The sequence below is a fragment of the Tachysurus fulvidraco genome, chromosome 9 (assembly GCF_022655615.1).
Source record: "Tachysurus fulvidraco isolate hzauxx_2018 chromosome 9, HZAU_PFXX_2.0, whole genome shotgun sequence".
NCBI classification, from domain to species: Eukaryota; Metazoa; Chordata; class Actinopteri; order Siluriformes; family Bagridae; genus Tachysurus; species Tachysurus fulvidraco.
The window spans coordinates 7,336,692-7,356,047 of NC_062526.1; the positions used below are offsets into that span (position 1 = coordinate 7,336,692).

Below are 19,356 nucleotides of genomic sequence, written 5' to 3' on the forward strand. Positions count from 1 at the left end.
AACAATATCTATGCTGAGGTATGTAAATGATCATACCCGCAATCGAGTAAGGAAAACAATTCTAGGGATGTGCTGTAGGTAAATAATCACAGGGATCAGCTGACACAAAGTTCAGTTCATTTATCAAACCAAAACTGATAATGGTCCTGTAACACCACATTTTAAAACATTTTGTCTTATATTACTCCATTTGGCAACAATCGATCTTTATTGCTAAATGTCATACTTTTTATTTCTTTATATTTCCATTTAATAGGGCATCAAATGAAGTTCATGTTTTCACTCGTATCATTGCAGCTATAAACAGTGGGCTATTTCCATTACCAGCCAATATAATTCTCTTGAATATGTGGTTTGTCGTGTTACTGTGAAATCACACCTGTGTCAATGTTACAAATTGCTGACCCTGGAGACTCTTTCCATAAACACTATACATTGCCTTACAGAAAAATCCACCCTGTGTACTGTAAGTTACTTGTTACAGCAGATGATAGCATAGTGCATTAATATTAACCTTTCAGTTGGTACTACTGTCTGAGTCATGCTGTTATAGAAAATGAATCATCTGCTCTTTACCAAATCAACATTCAACAGTACTGTCTGTAATGTCCACTGTTGCTATACCAACAATACTGTGTAATAAAAATGAACCATATTCTTGTATATACATTTACATTATATTGACTATCTATCATGAGCTTTTGCTAATAAGAACAAAATCTTCAGAGTAACAAGTATTTTTCTCCTAAATGTTAACACTTACAATGCAGCGTTTTGACACAACAGCTTATCTTGATTTAATTATATAGCATACCCAGTCCATATGATTGCTTATGATTTCAAATTCCTTACATGATATATGGCAGGAAGATCTTGTATTGATTGCAAACCTGCCTGGAAAATACTTAGAACAGTGATTAATTTGTTTCTCTGTTTAACAGTATTGAGGAAAAACTATCAAAATCGAGAATAGGTTGATAGTGATCGTGGTCAGAATAAGATTGGTGTAGTTATGGGGAAATTATACCTCCAAATGATATCCATTACTTTTAATTCACTAACAGCAGTTCTATATTAAAGCTCCACCCTTGTAATAATAACTTTTCAAAGCAAACTTTTAAAAGTTCACTAAGCATTTGAAACTAAGCTTATATTTTGGGCCAGTAAAAGGTTAACGTTTTCTAACTACGTTGGGTAATAAAGTACTGCATATCCTTAGGAATCACATTGGGCTGGTGTTTCGTGGACACAGCCCTAATCCTGCCTAATTATAGAGGGCTATACAAAGGTTTTATGAGAGTGATTAGTTGGACACCCCTGATGCAGCTGTGCAAGGCATTTCCAGACCAAAACAATGTTTAACAATGGAACACTGGAACAATTTACACTGATAGATCAGAAACATCATATTAATTAATATCAACCCTCTAGCTCCCTACTCCACAAGACATATTATTAGCTAGATGATATCAGAAAATTGCCAAAAGGTTTTGGGGGTTTTATCAATCAATTAGAGAGCTGTGAGGTAAACAAAATGACAGGAAAAAGACTTATTAGCTAGTTAGATTTGTGTTCATGCCAATGTGACATATCATCAGTGATGGCTCTGTTGAGTTAGTTACATCATGTACTTAAATCATGTGGTCATTAAAAAGCACATGGACATTCCTAATCCTTTTAAAAAAAATAAAAATTTTAACACCTCTAAATTCTCTTTTCTGAATAGTCAGGTTGTGTTGATGAATTTTCTATAACAGCAGTCCTGCCTGCTGTAATTTACATACGTAGTAGGCAGCTGTTATAACACATTGCCATTTTTCTATAGTAACAAATTACACCAGTACTGTACCTTTATGGTTGACCTTCCATATAAACAGAATAAAAATGTGTGTAGTTGTTGATATTGCGACGGTTTCTGTGAGGAGATGTTCAGTGACCTTGGAAGGAGTCTCCAGTGTCAGCGATTTGTAACGGGATTGTAAGGTTTCAGTTGTAGAATAAACAGCTGTTTATAACTGGAATAACAAAAGTAATCTCAACGGCAACATAAGAATTACATGGAAAAAGCCACTACATTCCACATTTCACTTGAGTTGTTATATTTCCTAAAGCTATATAGCCATAGAGAAGTAGATTATTCTTGCTTGTGATGAAACTAAATAATTTCACATTTGTGCAGTGTTTGAATTTCTGGGCAAGGGGCAAACAGATGTGCCTTAATTACAATTTTACATAGCAAATTGGAAAGTACACATTTATTCGCTTTCCAGATGCCGCAAACGTATTCAACGGGTGGGAGGGAAGCTTCTGAGAAAACATTATTACAGTCCAACAAAATCCGACAACACTGCTCCTCATATCCGGCATACCTTTAAAGCTTGTTACTTTCTGGCAGCTATGTGTGGTGAAGATGGAGATAGAGATAACTGATTATGATTCCATCCATTAACATGAACGGTTTTGTATGAGAACCTTTTGAGAACTGAGCAAGGAAACTGCAAAGTATGTGATTTTATTGAATAATAAAAATATAGGCAAACATATGTATTTTTATATAGCTTTATATAGTGAATGGAAGGACTCCTAGGAGTACAGGTCTGGGGGAAATAGTTTGTCTTGGACTCTGCTGCATGGTCATGTGGTCTCAGAGCATCTGAATCCATCACTATTTTAATAGGGCTATGATAAATGGTCCTTAGAGGACAAGCCTAAGTGGCCTTGAAATATGGTGTTGATGCACACCATGGGCCTTGTTATTTACATCCAATTTCAGGGTGTTTTGGATTTAAGACATGCCACTCAGCTGCATGATGTCAAACTGAGATTACAAGGTGTGTACAGTATGTGCATGTCTTGGGTATCTGTCCTTGTTCTAAAAAAAAGTGCTAAAATCACACTATTTAAATTCTTAGATGATCTTTTAGCAGTGCCTCTTGAATGCTTGAACCTGTGCACACAGTCACTTTTTAAAGTAGGGATACATCAAGGAAGTAATTAATCACAGTTAAGTGCAATAAAAGAAATTCTTGCTCCTAATGGATTTCAGATGGTCTTTTATGCTTTATGCTTAACTCTCGTGTGTAATTATCACAATAATGAAGATAAGCCTTAAAATGTACATTATTGGAGTAGTGAACAGCCCAAAGAATGTAAATGACATAAAGCGAGAGAAACCATAAGGCCTCACACGACAAATGTCACTGTAATTCTGAATGAATAGATGCTTTTCATTCCTGCAAAGTGAAAGGTTCCAGCTGTAAACCAAATCCAATAGTGTGTGTTACACTTTAATATCAGTATCCAACCCCTGTCATGAAATATATTGGTCCTGTCAAAAGTCCTTAGCTCAAACAGTTGGTGTTCCAGATGTTTTGAATTCCAAAATTGTTGTGAGGAAAATGCTTTGTTTTCGCACACAAGAGTGAGATGTCTCGGATGTACTATTTTTGTATAATGTAACTTTTTTGCTACAGTCATGCACAAAATATTCTGGACAGATGTTGGCCACATTTATATTAGAAAATGAAATGTAAAAAAATAAAAGTAGATATAATTTATGAATATATTAAAGGCTAAATAGAACTAGACTGGACAGAGAAGCACATACTCTTCTTTTTTAGATGAATGAAACAGCCAACCCATAAACATGCACAAGTATGTATTTACAGAGATGTCAGACCATTCTTGTTTAGCTGGAATACAATCTAAACATGCAGTATATAAAACAGCTAAACTCTTACATCTATCCAACACCAGCCTCAAATAAAAGGATTTAAACTTTAGACATTATCTAAAGATAAAAGATCGGTGCGAATTGGGCAGTGTTCGTCTTAAATCTATGATCCCTTTTAAACATCATACTATTGCACTGATAACAGGGTATATTGAGAAAAAATGGCCCATTGGGACAAACGAGAGGTTGTATTTTTTCATTAACAGTTAACATTATGTCTTCTTAGTCTGATGCATACTCATTTGTTTGTGTCTGTTTGTGTTACTGTGTCTTGAGCCAAATCTCGTTGGTTTCCTGTGTTTCCTATTCTCCTGGTATTTCCTTGTTTTTGATTTTCCAGTTCCCTCTTCTTTTTTTGCCTGCCTGTGGACTAATAATTTAGAGCAGAATTAAGTGTTACACCTTCACAGGGATTTATTATATCAGCCAGTAAACTGTAAAATCAATCATAAAATTCTTGCTCCGTTCCTATACACTGTAGTAATATTGCACAGGCTCTCCTCTTTCTTACCCCCTTGCATGTTAAAATAAACTTAAATTTGAGGGAGGAATGTAATTTATACCCTTCTCTGGCCAATGCTCATAATGGAAGTCTTAGAGGACGCGTAGTGGTGAAAGTGCAGGGGCAGCACATATTTGAAGACTGGGAACCCACTTCATCTTCAGTGTGAGTTGCTAGGTCATGGAGGCCGAGGCCCCAATGTAAACACAGGTGCTGAGGAGGTGCGTAAATGGGGTTACCCCCATCCAGTAGCAAGAGAAACACTGAAAATCACGCTATGAGAGCATAAAATATCCTTCTATGCAACACATAAATATCATCTATTTCCTTTTCAAAATGAACTACCCTTCATTAAGGCTCATTTGTGGGTATTAAGCCTTAGTTATTACACAGTGGTAGCAGATAGTGATCAAATGATCACATACCGATTTACACATTTACATAGACCCTGATTTATCTTAGGTTTCTTAAATTAAAAAGCAACAGGAAATAACTTTGTGATTTGTGAATTTGAATTCCTCTATGGGATAAATGTGAAGATTGAAATATTTCATTAATGTGGACTAATTAGAGGGCTGAAAATGGCAAGTCATTATGTCTAGATGAAATGAGTATTCAAGGTTGTGTCGCAAACTGGATACAACATACTAAAATGTCAAAATGACAAAGATTCAGCAGCTTCAAAAGCAAAATCCCAATAATAGCACAGACATCTGGATTCCAAAAGAGCAAAACTGACAATCCTCTTTGAATGGGGAGTTGGGCATTAATCTTAATCAGCTTACATGTCAATAAAATTCCTACTGCATCCCACAATACATAGTATATTTGGTTCACTTTCTGCAATTGGGTCGATCCAGTGACAAATTTTGAAGCCTGAAATTGGCCCAACACCACCTCAATCAAGCTGTTTTAATTTGCAAGTGTGAATACTGTGTCCTCACCTGCCTAAACATACCACATAAAGTAGTTAAACACACTGAACTGAATAATACACATACGTAGAGTTGCTTTGTTCCCATAAATAAATAATACCTCTCATTGTTTAATTTAAAAAAATCTACATGGCAGCTAGAGCTGAATTAACAACAATTCCATTACATGTTTACATATATATTCATATATTAGAAAATATATATACAAAGTGCTTTACAAAAATAAAGACATTACTGGCTATAGCTTTCTTCTTCTTCTTCTTCTTCTTCTTCTTATTATTATTATTATTATTATTATTATCAAAATAATGACATATAAGCAACTGGATATATGCGATTTTGTAATTAGTATACCAATTAAATTTAGATTAATCAATTAAACAGGACTGAGTGATCATGAGGGCAAACGTTAAATGTTTTCATGACTTTCATGCTTGCAATGTGGAATTCTTAGACTTTTCATTACTGTAAATACTCTGGTGACCTTAAAATAAATCCTGATAGAAATAAGACTTTGTCCTAATAATGGACCCACCACAAAGTAATACAAGTCTCTGCTGGGGGTAAACGGCTTGTCACTGGAGCCAGAGTATCTATGAACTATCTCTGAATGTGTTTACAGCGGTATAAACAACACATTAGTGTGAGGGGATGCTTACGGACAAGACAGATTCATGGGACCCTTTACCTCCTGTAATAATCTTTCAAACAATTTATTCAGCAAATGCTTTGGCATCTCTAATATGTTCCATTCAGCTGCATACTGGCAAATGCATCAAAAACACTTTAGCTGGACGGCTCAATTTGTCACAATCTAGTCTAACAGTTCATAAAAGTAAAGAGAAGGCAAGAGCCGAAATCTGCAAACATTCTACAAAAATGTTAACGATTAATACGTGGAAGTGATATAGGAGACATTTGTCTTCCTGATAAAAAACAAACAAACAAACAAACAAAAAGAACGGAGAGCATGAGCAGTTTGGTGATGACTGTGGCTGTACTGTAGCTCTTCACTCTCTTCTCAAATGCATTCATGAGACATTGTAAAGTATGTTTAGTTACAAATGTATTATTTTGTGTGTTGAGTTGGATGATGCTCAGATCCTTGCCGTCTACTTCCTCTCTCTCTCTCTCTCTCTCTCTCTCTCTCTCTCTCTCTCTCTCTCTCTCTCTCTCTCTCTCTCTCTCTCTCTCTCGCTCACTCTTGCATGAAAGCACAGGATAAACAGGATTTGGAGAGAGCTGCTTGCTTTGGACAGATGACCACTAGCATGAGAAGGCCAAAGTTCCTCATAAATCCTCCTACCTCAAGCAGATGTTTAAACTGTATTTTACATTTAACCTTTCTTCCACGTGGACATTTTTCCTCGAACGTTATGGCAACTGCAAATGATTTGAGAGTGGTCAAATCAATGTTCTCCTACAACACTAGTACACTAAAAAAAAAAAAAAAAAAAAAAGTCTTTAAAACTAATAAATCACAAGGCAACCATAACCAAGAACTGTTAAGGACCTGAGAGACTGAAACCCAGAAAATAAGCACAATTTTATCAAGTGCACGACAAAAGGTGTTTCCTGTGGCGCTCCCCTAACTTTGTACTATCCAACATGTTCAATAATGATTTATCTCTGAGCTGTGCTCAAGCTCAGATTTACTATCTGTTTGTACAGCTGAGAGGAGAGGCAGTGTTTAATGCCTGGAATATAATAAAAGAAATCCAATACATCGCACTGCCCTGAGGACTAACTCTCTGCTATTCTATCACCTACGTCTAACAAATTTGATACTAACCGAATCCTAATTATCATTAAACGTTGCTGTCATTTTCTGTTCCACCTTGAAATGTGTTACAGCGGATCATTTCAGTCGTTATGGATTAAATGTTTTCAGAATCCCTTTGTTGGAAAATGTTTGACATCCATCATAAAACCCAGCTTCATCCACAATTTACAAACAAATGACTCGGCTGGATGATCCTAAAAGAAAAGTTCAAATTCCATGAAGAAGTCTGGGGTATTTCAGGGAGGGACAGACGTGTGAAAACCTTTTGTTACAGTTCGGGAGAATAAAATTGAGCTCAATAGCTAGGCAGATGGCAACTTTAAATAATACAGTGATTTCTAAAAAATCAGCACTTACAGTACTTTGAATATTTTTCCTGAGGGTACTTGGGTGAAAAGAATCTTATGGAAAATATTATTTTGGTCTGTTGAACGTCAAGGGAAATTCCACACAGCATGACAATTTACTTAACTCTCTTTTTTTGGAAATCCTCTGTCACCTCTGATTAAATTGAGCCAAATGTATCAATTACACATGCTGTACTCCCTGTTCTACCCTCATTACTAACTCTTCATGTATGTGTTAGAAGGTGCCCCGAAAATGAGTCCCACAGCTGTCACACATTTAGACACGAGAGATAAGTGATAACATAATCTGTGTTTTTTTCTCTGGACCTACTGATTTGCATTTAAAAACATGGAGCCAAAGGGTTGCTTTAATGTTATTAACATAGGCGTCAGCTAATCCTTTGTTAATTTCTTTTTTCCAAGCTGGATAATTTGTACCCCATTTCAACATCTTAAATTTATGAAACTTTTTCCTTTTCAAATTAAATGAGTCTAGGACAGAAATCTGACTACGTTCCACTCCATAAGCAATCCAACGAGCAAAGAGAATTATATAAGGTCTCACTCTTAACTTAATTTATGTCAGATGATTGAATACTTTCAGACAGGAAGTATGAACTTGCCTATCCATTTAAGTGTGTTTCCTTAATGAATCTTCCATACTTAATTATGATTGATTCTTTTCCAGCCCTATAATAACATACTATTAAAGACCTAAACATGACTTCAGCTATAGCCCAAGTTCAGGAACTGTATTCCTCCATTACACACAAGCATGGGTTATTACATTAATCTGCTTTGCACATGTTGGCTTTGTGGGTTTAGCCTCATCAGCTTGTAAGAGCTTCTAATCATACTCTAGCTTGGTGGCCATTTACCACACTGTAACTTAAAAGCACCATGAATCCTAGTCATCTGAATAACTAGTTTGACCATGAGACTATGAAGCACTTCATCTGTATTTGCAGGTTTGTACACTTTTTTTTTCATGTTTGTGCATTAAACAGCATGTCCAAAGAAGTCAGGAACCAATGGGAATATGTTGAGCAAACATGACAGCTGAGAAAATGTGCAAAGCATAAGGGTGAAAATGTATCGCATATGTTGTAAATAGTAAACACAAAATGAAGTCGTAGTTTATGAAGATGTAGTTTTGCTTCCATAGATTGGTTCCTGGCCTTTCCTACACACACACACACACACACACACACACACACACACACACACACACACACACACACACACACACACACACACAAACACACACACACACATATACATACATACACACACTCAAAGAATCAACAAATAGCACACCAACTTTTCCATCCTTTTCAGTTAAAGGACACAAAAAGGCAATTATTATGCCATAAACTAAAAGAGATGAAAAAGGATGATCGGTGTCTTTGGGACACCCGATGCTAAGCTGTAAACTGAACATTAAATTTAATGGAGTCAAAAATGAAACGCAATGCTAAATTAAGTTCATTAGTTTTATGCCCCTGGTTTCTGAATCACCCCATAATGCAACACTTTTTTTATGGCTCATTTCCCTGAAGTCAGAAATAAAGTTAAACAAATAAGCAAAAGAAAAGAACATTTCTAATTCTTGTGTACATCCAATTGCTTGCTTTTTTGTAAATCTTTATGTTTACACACATTGTTATTGTGTTTACACTATTATTATCATTTTTTTAAAATAAAATTTGTTTCTTAAACATGTTTTCTTATCTTTCTTATGTTTATGCTTCTTTTCTTACTATGCACCAACACACCGAGACAAATTCCTTTACATGTAGACCCTACAGTACCTGATTCTGATTCTTAAAATATTAACAAGATCTGGCAATAGTGAAATATTTAAAACACTACACATGACTGCTTAAGTTGTTCTAACATTAAAGTGATTAAAATACAAAGCAAACACTTTTTTTAAACGACTTATTAACAGAAACAGTTAATTCTATCATTTTCAGTCATTTTGATCATCAATGCTTTTTCACCACCAATATCCCATGGAACCACAACGGAAACTTAAAGGTGGTCCTCCTCTTTTGGAAGTGTTACATGAGAAATCATTTAACATAAGAGTTAGAGTTTGCTGCAGAATCCATCATATACATCCACCATTTGGAAAAGATGGGGGGGGGGGGGGGTTTTCCAACTACAAAGCCGATGATGACAGTACTGTCTATTGTCTGTGCCGTGCAGCTATATAATGTAAAAAACACTTCCACCTCTGCTCTTGAATACTGGAGGCCGGTTTATGAGTCATCAAACATCATAGGCCTTGGAGTGTAATGTAAAGGATAAAGATGAATACGTTGCCTGCCTCTGCGTGGTCACTAACCACTGTAACAGTTCCTAATAAAAATGGTTTACTAAGAGGTCCAGAGTGAGTGGGTGGAAAAAGCACTGCACTGCACCGCCAACTTGGACCTGCTCGAAAAATGCTGCTTACATGACAAACGGCATGCGGGGAGGAAATGGTTAAAAGCAGAAAAGCAAACACATGGCTTCATCATGGCCATAACAGAAATTCAGCCCGCCTTCCTTCGAATCTTGTTTGAATTGGTTTGGTGTTCTTCCTATAACTTATTCGCTTTGAGTAAGCACTGATTACGTCCCTTATTCTTGAAGCTGATATTGACTCAATGAAGATTAATCAGTTAAAAAAGCAGTCTAAATGGAACCATCTCTAAGTCTTGACCACACAGTTGTTACATGTGGTGTGAAAACGATCACAAGCACACAGAGCCAGATGATTCCAGGACAAAGCTAACTAAGGTCCTCGTCATCGAGCTTGTAATTCAAAAGAGCCTCATAAATAGGGTCTTCTTAAATAAAGCACCCTGAAGGTCTTTATTGTCTTTTTTTTAAAGACAATCAGATTTTAAAAGTTAATTCACTAGAGTGTCAAGTTGAAGCACAGAAATGATCTATAGCCAGTTTATTAAGTTATGTGGTACAGACACACAATTACTGTATAGGAGTAGTTGTATAGTATATTTATAAGTACATTCTATTTGGTGTTGCACTACGAAAGTAATAACTATGTGTCCATTGCCAACATCCAAAACTGACAAGTGCTCTAAATGTAAATGTGCTAAAGAAAGCTCAGTACATTCTTATTTCCTTTACCAAATTGTAAATCGTAGATTACAACGTTAGCTTTGCTGACATGCCCTCCCATGGTCTTTATCATACAATTACAAGCTGTATGGTAGTTTCGTGACAAGAGCTCCATCACACAAAAATGAACTTGTTATCCTTCAGGTCTCTGGTTTGAGCCACACATGTGCCGAGCTAATTTCTGCACCGCCAAGTTTCATTCGAAACAGCTCATAGCACGTTCACAGCTATCAACCGCATTCAAGACACATGCGTATACACAATTTTAAAAAGAACATTTGTTCCAGATTGCCTTGATGCATTACAAATCTATCAAGGAAGCGGCTTTTGCCAATTTTTGAGTTCTTTTCAACGCTAACAAGCTGAACGAGAGAGCTGGCATTTAAACCCAGTGAATACAGATATTTGTTCAGCTGATTTAAATACAGTTCCATTCAACAGGAACATTCAGCAATGAAAGGTGGGAAAAGACTATTATCCAACACACACAGTTCATTTTCGCAAAAGCTGTTCCATTGTTCTACTCTGAAAGAACACACAGTATATAGTCAAAACTGGTGGCAGTTTTACATCTTCACCCTTCTCATAAGAAACCAGGTGGGCTCCATAATAGTGTTATAATGCTGACTAAAACACTCTTGTTTATGTTTATGTAACTATTGTTATGTATAACATTTAACTGTAAAAAATATTCTAAAACTATACATGTTTAATATAATTTATTGGCAATATAAATAATATAATGGATAAAAAAAAGATACAAAACTCCTGTAAATGTTTCACATCATGGCAAGTGCTGTGAACAGAGCGGTGCCATGAGAACCATCTGACATGGGATGGTATTTCAATTTTTCAGAAACCTTTGTTAAATTTGTGCTAAAAGTGAAGCTACAGTAAATAATTTTAGCATTGTTCCATTTTAGTCAAAACATAGAAATGCCTCCTGTTGATCTAACCTCTGATGCCAGGAACCACTGAACACCATGGCATCTTCGTATAAGCCTGCTTGTCTATGGCTTGAAAACACAGGGTCCAATTTCAGCCTATGCAGACTAAGGATTAACACTCGTGGTGCATGTGTACAGTGTACGTTCGCTGCACAGTTTTACTTGGCCAAGGAAGGATGGCTCCTCCGGCCATTGAGGTAGAAAGACTAGAATTTTGTGGAGGCCTTTTTGGAAGGAGCAAAACAATGGACAAAGAGCATGACTGTGGTAGCTTGCTGCAGGGAAAAGAGTGCCCGTTACGGGCGCGTAAGGTCATGACATCTGCTGACATTTACTGCTGGGCACTGGCCAAGTTGCGGGTTTTGGGGCTCATGCCAGTACCTTATATCAGTACAGCGTTAAACCACCAGGCCTCTGCTTGGCACTTTGAGACCTGTGTGACCCTGAAGTTTTTTTGATCCACAGCTAGCAGTTGTAGATTTGTGAAGATACTGTGAATTGTAAACGTGATGAGTGGGCTCTGAGTTGATAGTCTAGATACTGTGTGTTAATCTAAACAGTTTGTGAATCACTATATGCACAGTGAGTTTTTGACTGTGTGCTCTTAGAGACAAATACTGTAGACATAGCGTCCAATTCTAACACTTCAAATCTGGTTTGTGAAAATGATTTGGTTCATTTATATTTGTCACTGAAAACCACAGAAAGACAGAGAAAAAGAGAGAAAAAAGAGAGACCTGGCAAGAGGAGGCTGAGTCATTCAAACAGTCCCTGGCCTCCGTTTAATCACACAAAGGAAAACCTTAAGTTTACTGTTGTCCTTGATTCAATGCAGTCATAACTAAATGCAGAACCTCTATTCACCCAAACAGCCATCATTCATTCAGGCACCTCTTTCATTCACGTATTCTTCATTGGGCGGAGGTTTGAGTTTCACACAAGTCCTCTCAAAGCAAAATCCCTTCGTTTGTTCGTCTCACACTTTGCTGGCAAGATACCTCCACGGAAAGCTGTCAAATGAAGCATGTTATATACTAGCCTTTAGCAGGGTAACAAAAGGGCAACATCTGATTAGCATTCACTGCACAATCTCCCTCTTCCCTTAGTATTTTATTACCACAGGTGCAAGGGCATTCATTGATCAGATGCACGCTATGGGCAAAGCTTATACTAATTGAAAACAGCTCTATTTATACACCTGCAGGCACTAAAGCTCTCTGAGAATGTGAGGACTTGCAGAAAAGAAAGAGAGAAAGGGGAAGGAAAAGAATGGGGAGAGCTATAGAGACGAGCAAGTCTTACGCAAAGGGCGAAAGAAAGTGCTCGTGAAAACAGCAGCTCTTGGAAAAGCCGAATGTGATGAAAACGACTCATAAAACCTGCTTATGCACAGCTTAATTCTGGTGTGTCTGGCAAAAAAAAGATACGCTGCTCACTGTGTCAGATAATATTAAGACTGAATGTTATGCAACATATCGTGTTGAACATGATGTTTGCATAAATGTCATAGCAGAGCTGTAAATCATTATTCTGCCACAATTAGCACTTTTAAAACTATTAGCACTTACATAAATACAGAGCCAATACACTTAGGCCACTGCACCACCCTTTTTAATGGAACACAGGGCAGTTGATGACCACATGTGACAGTGCAGTTCCAAATCTCTAATTAGAAGGTGCATTCCATTAGTCTTAACAGCATAACAATATGGTCTCAGAGGTACTGGTGAACTCCACAGATAAAAGATTCAAAATAGCCAAAGCTCAAAATAGCCTTATAACAATTGCCATGCTTAGATGCAAACCTTCCTGTTGCAAACCTAAAAAAGATGATGTTGGGCTAAAGACAGAGCCACAGCAACAATTTTAAGAGATTTTGAGACTTTAAGGTGTCTTCCAAGTTCACATGATTTAGACTATGAAGGAGCTTTTTGGTAACTTTTCCTCTGCTTTTCACTTTTTTTTCAGGGACTGAATTTTTTTTTAATCAGCATTTTGATTTTGATGTATTACTTTACTTAAGCTGAAACCAAGAATGTCTAACCATGTTTTAAGTAGGGCTGAATACCAAAGAGACACGTCTACAGGTGGTTTAGGCAGGGGAGCTGGCCACAAGCAGCCAGAGAAAACACAAATATAGTGCTCCAAAAATGTTTCCTGAAGACCGACCACACCAACTATGCAATCATCGCAGAGTGCGAGTCCAAGTTTACGGCATCTCAAAACTCCCACAAACACACAGAAAGCACTGCTTTTACTCTTATCCCAGTCCAGGCAACACAGTCCTAGAATATCACACATGAGACTCATCCGGTGACATTTTTTGGCCAAATGCCTTCAAATAGTACAACAGAAACTAATGTAAACCCTCTTTATATTTCTCAATTTTTTCCAGCTGATAGTAAAATGTTCTGTTCCATGACCCAAATTTATCCAAACAGGGCTGCAGAATGTATTAATTTCATGTTTCTTTTCCTTTCCTACCAGCAGCGGACAGGTCCTTTACCACACTTCCAGCTTAATGTTACTCTCAATATCCAAAATTATAGCAAATGTATACACACTTTAGTGACATTATGCTCTTACACAGCCCATTGTCCTGAAATGTAGAATAAACATGTTACTTGTGAACTTACTGGAAAACACATTGGCAAACATGCACTCTCGAGGTCACACACTGGTGTGAAGATCATCCATTGCTGCAGTCAGCACACATTAACTTACTTCTGCTCGCTCCTTTTGGAGAGCCTGGAGGCCTGAGCAGCTGCTTTCCTGCTCTCAAATTCCTCTCTCTTCCAGACCTCGCCCCTGAGGCCCTGCTCCACCACCTGGCGAGCCAACTTCTCATCCTGAAAGAGCAATAGTCAGATCTGGTGAGTTTTTCACAGGCCAGGAGGGGTGCTTAAAACCCATTGAATAATAGTGATCAAGTCAATCCACGTTAAGTAAATGCAGTAGAAACTTCACAGTATAAGTAGTTTGGTGTGTTTTGATGCTAATATGCCTTCCTTAAGATGCACCATGGCTTTCTGGATCAAGGATTTCTGCCACATGTCAGTGAGTTGGCTCAGCATGGACCATGCAATAGCCACATGACTGAGGAAGATTCCTTGAGCCTTCAAACAAAAGGGCTGCTTTTATGTGGCCATGGGGAAATGAGTTGGCAAAGCCTGACTGGTTAGGAAACAGCAGCGATGTGGGAAAAAGTGGAAACTGTTCATTTGAACTTAAAGACAGCAAAATTGTTTCAAGCATTTTGAGGTGGTACAGTTTGTGACTTCTTCTGTCCATTTAGTCTTCTGTGATCATTTAAAAAATCCGAAGGAACCATAAACTAGTGAGTGCAGCAGGCCATGTGGTTAGCGGAAAGGAAGGTGGCAGGGATTCTAATTAGAATTAGAATTTATGATTATAATTAGAAAATATGGTGACAAGATGCAGATTCGCAGGAACAGGCAGGTGATAGCTTTCATGCCCTCAAAAGTTAACATATATTAATCCTATAATGCAAAAGCTGCCATTCGGCTTTGAATAATCATTCCCAAGCTGTGTTCAGCACATAACATTACTGCATATCAGATCTGTGATTTTGACCTGTGCTTTTAGAGGAAAATCAACAGAGAAAGATGTTGCAAAACCTACTGATTGTTACAGTGTTGATGCTGGACACCACTTCCATAAATATCTCCTCAGAGAAAGCTTCATATTAACAAAGCTTTTCTTTTTCAAATAGCAACATGTTTTTAACACGCTTTAGCTGTATATTGTGTGGTAAACTTCTGAGTTCCCTTGTGCCCTGAACTACTGTCTGATCTACTGCTACAGATGATTATAAAACATCTTCTGAACAATCAGATAACAAACTGACCAAAGGCTAATTAACTCAATAAAGACTAATTGAACATTAGTCACATATTTTGGAATGACAGCAAGAAAGCCACTTTTGAAAATCTGGCAAACCATATAGTTTAGAACGCACATTTTTGTAACCCAAAATGAGGCCTGGTCAATGAAAAATGATCTCTAACATGTGTCTGAAACCGTCCCTTTGGGGTAATCATAGTTAACAAAACACATAATGAGTTCACTATTGCGGACAATTCCTCCACCTAATGTTTGAATTATTTATAAACTTCATCTCCTGAGCACCACATTAACAAATCCCAAGTAAGCAAGCAGTCAGACGGAAAAATGTTATTTGGAAATCTGACTTGGGTCCTTGGGGGGCCCAGGCAGAACAATCTCAGGATTCATACCAGGCAGAAGAAGTACCCACAACCTTCAAGTTCTTTAAAAAGACCCAAAATCTGATACTCGCTTAGGTTGACTGCAGTCACTGATTCATTTTGGATGAAGTAGATACGACGAGAGAGCAAGGGAAAGATGTTAACTGAGATCACAAATGTTATGGTATTACTAGATTATGCATTACAGTATACAAGTCTACAGTCATGCAGTAAACTAACGTTAAGGATGTCTGAATCAAGTCATCAGTGAATAAAGAACTTTAGTTTAGGGTGAATCGGTAATTAAGGGTTAGATTAAACAATTAAAGGATTTCTTAGAGGATTTTACATTAACCTCTGATTAAAAGCTTGACCTGTAATTAATTCTGATGACCTGCCATGGTTTATTTGCCAGTCTGAAGAAGTAAATAGCAAAAATATTATGCTTAGGCTCGGTCACTACAAATGCATTGTTCTCTTCGCTTTAGAGTGAAAACAGCATCCAAACTTCAAGGAATTCCATCGTTGTACTATTTTGTAAACCGGCGCAGACCTAAGTAAGCCGAATCCTCTGTTTAAAATAAAATATGTATTCAAACTAACAGATTAACAGGATTAGAGTTAGTCTCAGATTACAAGAAAACTAAACCCAGGATTAACTGATAGTTTCAATGCAATCCTGAATATTTGTAAACAGGTTTGTTTTAATTGTTTGTTCTATTAAAATGATTAAATCTGTGTATTTATTTGTATACACATATAACATGTTCTTTTTTTTATTACATTATTTTATATTTATTAAATGAATATTTTTCATATTTACATTCAGCAACACTTAAGTACAATATCTTGATGTACCGCTAGCTGATAAGCTCATGTTTATTTCACATCTTATATTGAATGTATATTCAAGATATGGAATAAAAATATACCACAATAAAGGTGTAAACTGGGATCAAACTGGTCAGTTAGAGCCTGAATGTATTTTTATATTATACATAATCACCATACATTTTTCATATACAGCCATAAATGCTTATTTCTGTATTTAAGCCTGTATGTGGCTATATTTGATATACCATATACAGTATTTAACACATAAGTGAAATTAACATCATATAATGGACACCATTAGACACCATATATGGTCATATGCTACATTTCCTTTTGTTTACGTGCCAGTTTAGGCTTTAGCACGTTCGTGGCGCCATCTAGTGTTACTTCAGGGTAATGCGCTGCTCAATTAATAACCGCTGTAGTCCAATTAAATTTCAGCCAACTGTAACTACATTTAACAGCCAGGAGAACAAAGTACTATTTCTATAAGTATAACAAGTAACATTTTTGAATAACAAGAACGCCACATTGGCATTGAAAATTAGCTTAATGGCGTAGGAGAAAAAGCAAAATGAACTAAAACCTGTTAAACTAATTAAAGAAATTTAACAAAGATGGGAAGTTTAAACTTACCTCGAGGTAATAATGGTCTAACGTCGTTATCTTAGAGTCTAAATACTCATCGTAAGTAAGAAATTCGTTTATAACTCCGTCTAAATCCGTCTTAGTTCCTTTTTTCGCCATTTTGTTTGAGAAAGGATTGGTGATCGATCTCCATAGCAACGGGGCCACGTGACCGAATTGACTCCTCTAAGCGCTAGAGCAGCACGTGAGCAACAATTAGCCTTGTATTAAAAGGCAATCCAACTTAGAACTAATGGAGAAAGAAAAAAATATATCCATCAATTATGTAGGTTTAACACCAATCTGAAAACTATATATATATATATATATATATATATATATATATATATATATATATATATATATATATATATATATATATATATATAAACCTATGGCTATATAACCTATATATACACATAATCTATGGCTTGATGGTTAAAAGTATGTAAGAATCTGAATGAGTCAATGGATCTTAAGGTAAAAATAGTAAACATTAAAAGTCTCTTTGTGATTGTAGCTTTAGCTTTTCTTACCACTTTATTTTTATGACATCCAGTCAAGTCACTGTTTCTTATTATAAATCTTGGGGTTGAAAATACAAATAAAAACTCAGTGGACATTTTTATGGGTCAGGCCTCTAAGCAGACATGTGTTATGTGCATATGTTAGGAATGTAGAAGGTGCTCATATGTTCTTCCTCAGTGGTATACTGAGAATTGTGAATGACGTAAATAAGGTATACATTTATGCTGAACTATGCTACAACACATTTTAACACCAGTACCAAGTACCTAGGCTCTTTTTGTTAGTCACTTGCGCCATCTAGTGTTTGCAAGCTGTAAGTTTTTAAAAGTAATCAGAATCAGAAGGAGCTTTATTGACAAGGAATTAAGTGCCATAAGCTTCCAATACACAGAGACAACATGGGAATAAAAATAAATAAATAATACATATATGTAAACACAAATAGACAAAATAAATTAATAAAAAGATAAATAAATTGCATTTATAGTTGTGCTATAGATAAGACAGAGGAAGAACAGGCATAAATTCTGCTTTAAATGGTTTTGGTTATATCTCAGACTCAAAGTTTTGAAATTTGCTCAGAGGATTTCACAGTCTAAGCACTGTTCAGGAAAAGGTTACTGTTATGTTACTGAGCCATTTATACATGCCAAGTTATTTGGTGGATTATTATTATTTATCAAGTGATCAAATGAAAGCTATAAATTGATTGATTGTTAGTAACAATACTCAGATGTTTATACTGACCTGATACTGAGCAGTCCTCCATGGAGCTTGGTACAAATGTTGTTGGATGAAATCGGATCCCTTTTTAGCCTGATACAGAAGGAAACTAAATCTGTTCATCCAGAGAACATTTTTAAATTCCACGCCACACTTTGGCCACAGTAGACAATCTGAAATTGGATGGGATTTGCCTTGTTGTAGCAGCATCTCCTGGTTGATGGAAAGATTCTTAGTGTCATTGTACATAGGATCCATAGGGAGATGCTAGTACCAGCGCACACAGTACAAAATATCAAAGCCACATTCAACGTCAATAATCCATTAATATGTGTCCATAAATATCTTTCATAATGGAAATAAATGCTTTCTTAATCCTGGATCATTTTTGCTAAATGTTTTCTGTGACAGTCATTATGAGAAAAGTACAGGATACTTTTATTAATATGCTTTTAAATTGTTTTTATTAATATATAGTTTTATTCAAGTAACTAAAATGGATATTGCTTAATTCAGAGCCATTTTTGTGCATGTTGGGAGGAATGTTTTGGATCATTGTCATGCCTGACAATCCAACAACACCCCAAGCTTTAGCTTCACATCAGACTCAACCAGATGTCTGCAGTTTCACTTCTTTTCTGGCCATCTTTTCTGGAAAACCAACAGCTCATCCTTTATATCCATTAGAATGTGCGATTATATAAGACCGGTGGAAATTGACACTAATGACATTTTGTCTAATCATCTGAGACGTCAAAATGCATCAGTTTGCTCATTGTTAATTGTTAATCTTACATCAGGAACATTCTTCATGGGTCATGTTGTTTAAAACATTACACGATGTTCCATCAAATACACTTAGTTGCAGATGAAACTGATATGAAGCTATAGCTTGTTAAATAATCCAATGAGCCCTTAAAGAATCCTGTGTTAACTTTGTGCAATACAAGCTACAAAAAAAAATAAAAAAAAAATAGAAAGCTTCTTTCTATTTGGTTGAAATGAGCAATATTAACACAATTAGTTCTCGTTCATCTAA

General features: G+C 36.4%; 1 protein-coding gene across 1 annotated transcript in view; it reads right to left on the reverse strand.

Moving 5' to 3' along the window:
* Window positions 1-17,232, reverse strand: part of cfap299 (cilia and flagella associated protein 299) — a 51,070-nt gene extending 33,838 nt beyond the window's left edge. The window contains exons 1-2 of the mRNA XM_027138373.2: window positions 17,076-17,232; window positions 14,104-14,228 (exon numbers count right to left, since the gene is read on the reverse strand). Of these exons, the coding sequence (XP_026994174.1) occupies window positions 14,104-14,228; window positions 17,076-17,186 (236 nt within the window). The 5' untranslated portion in view covers window positions 17,187-17,232. The remainder of the gene's footprint in view (window positions 1-14,103; window positions 14,229-17,075) is intronic.
* Between the last annotated feature and the right edge of the window lie 2,124 nt (window positions 17,233-19,356).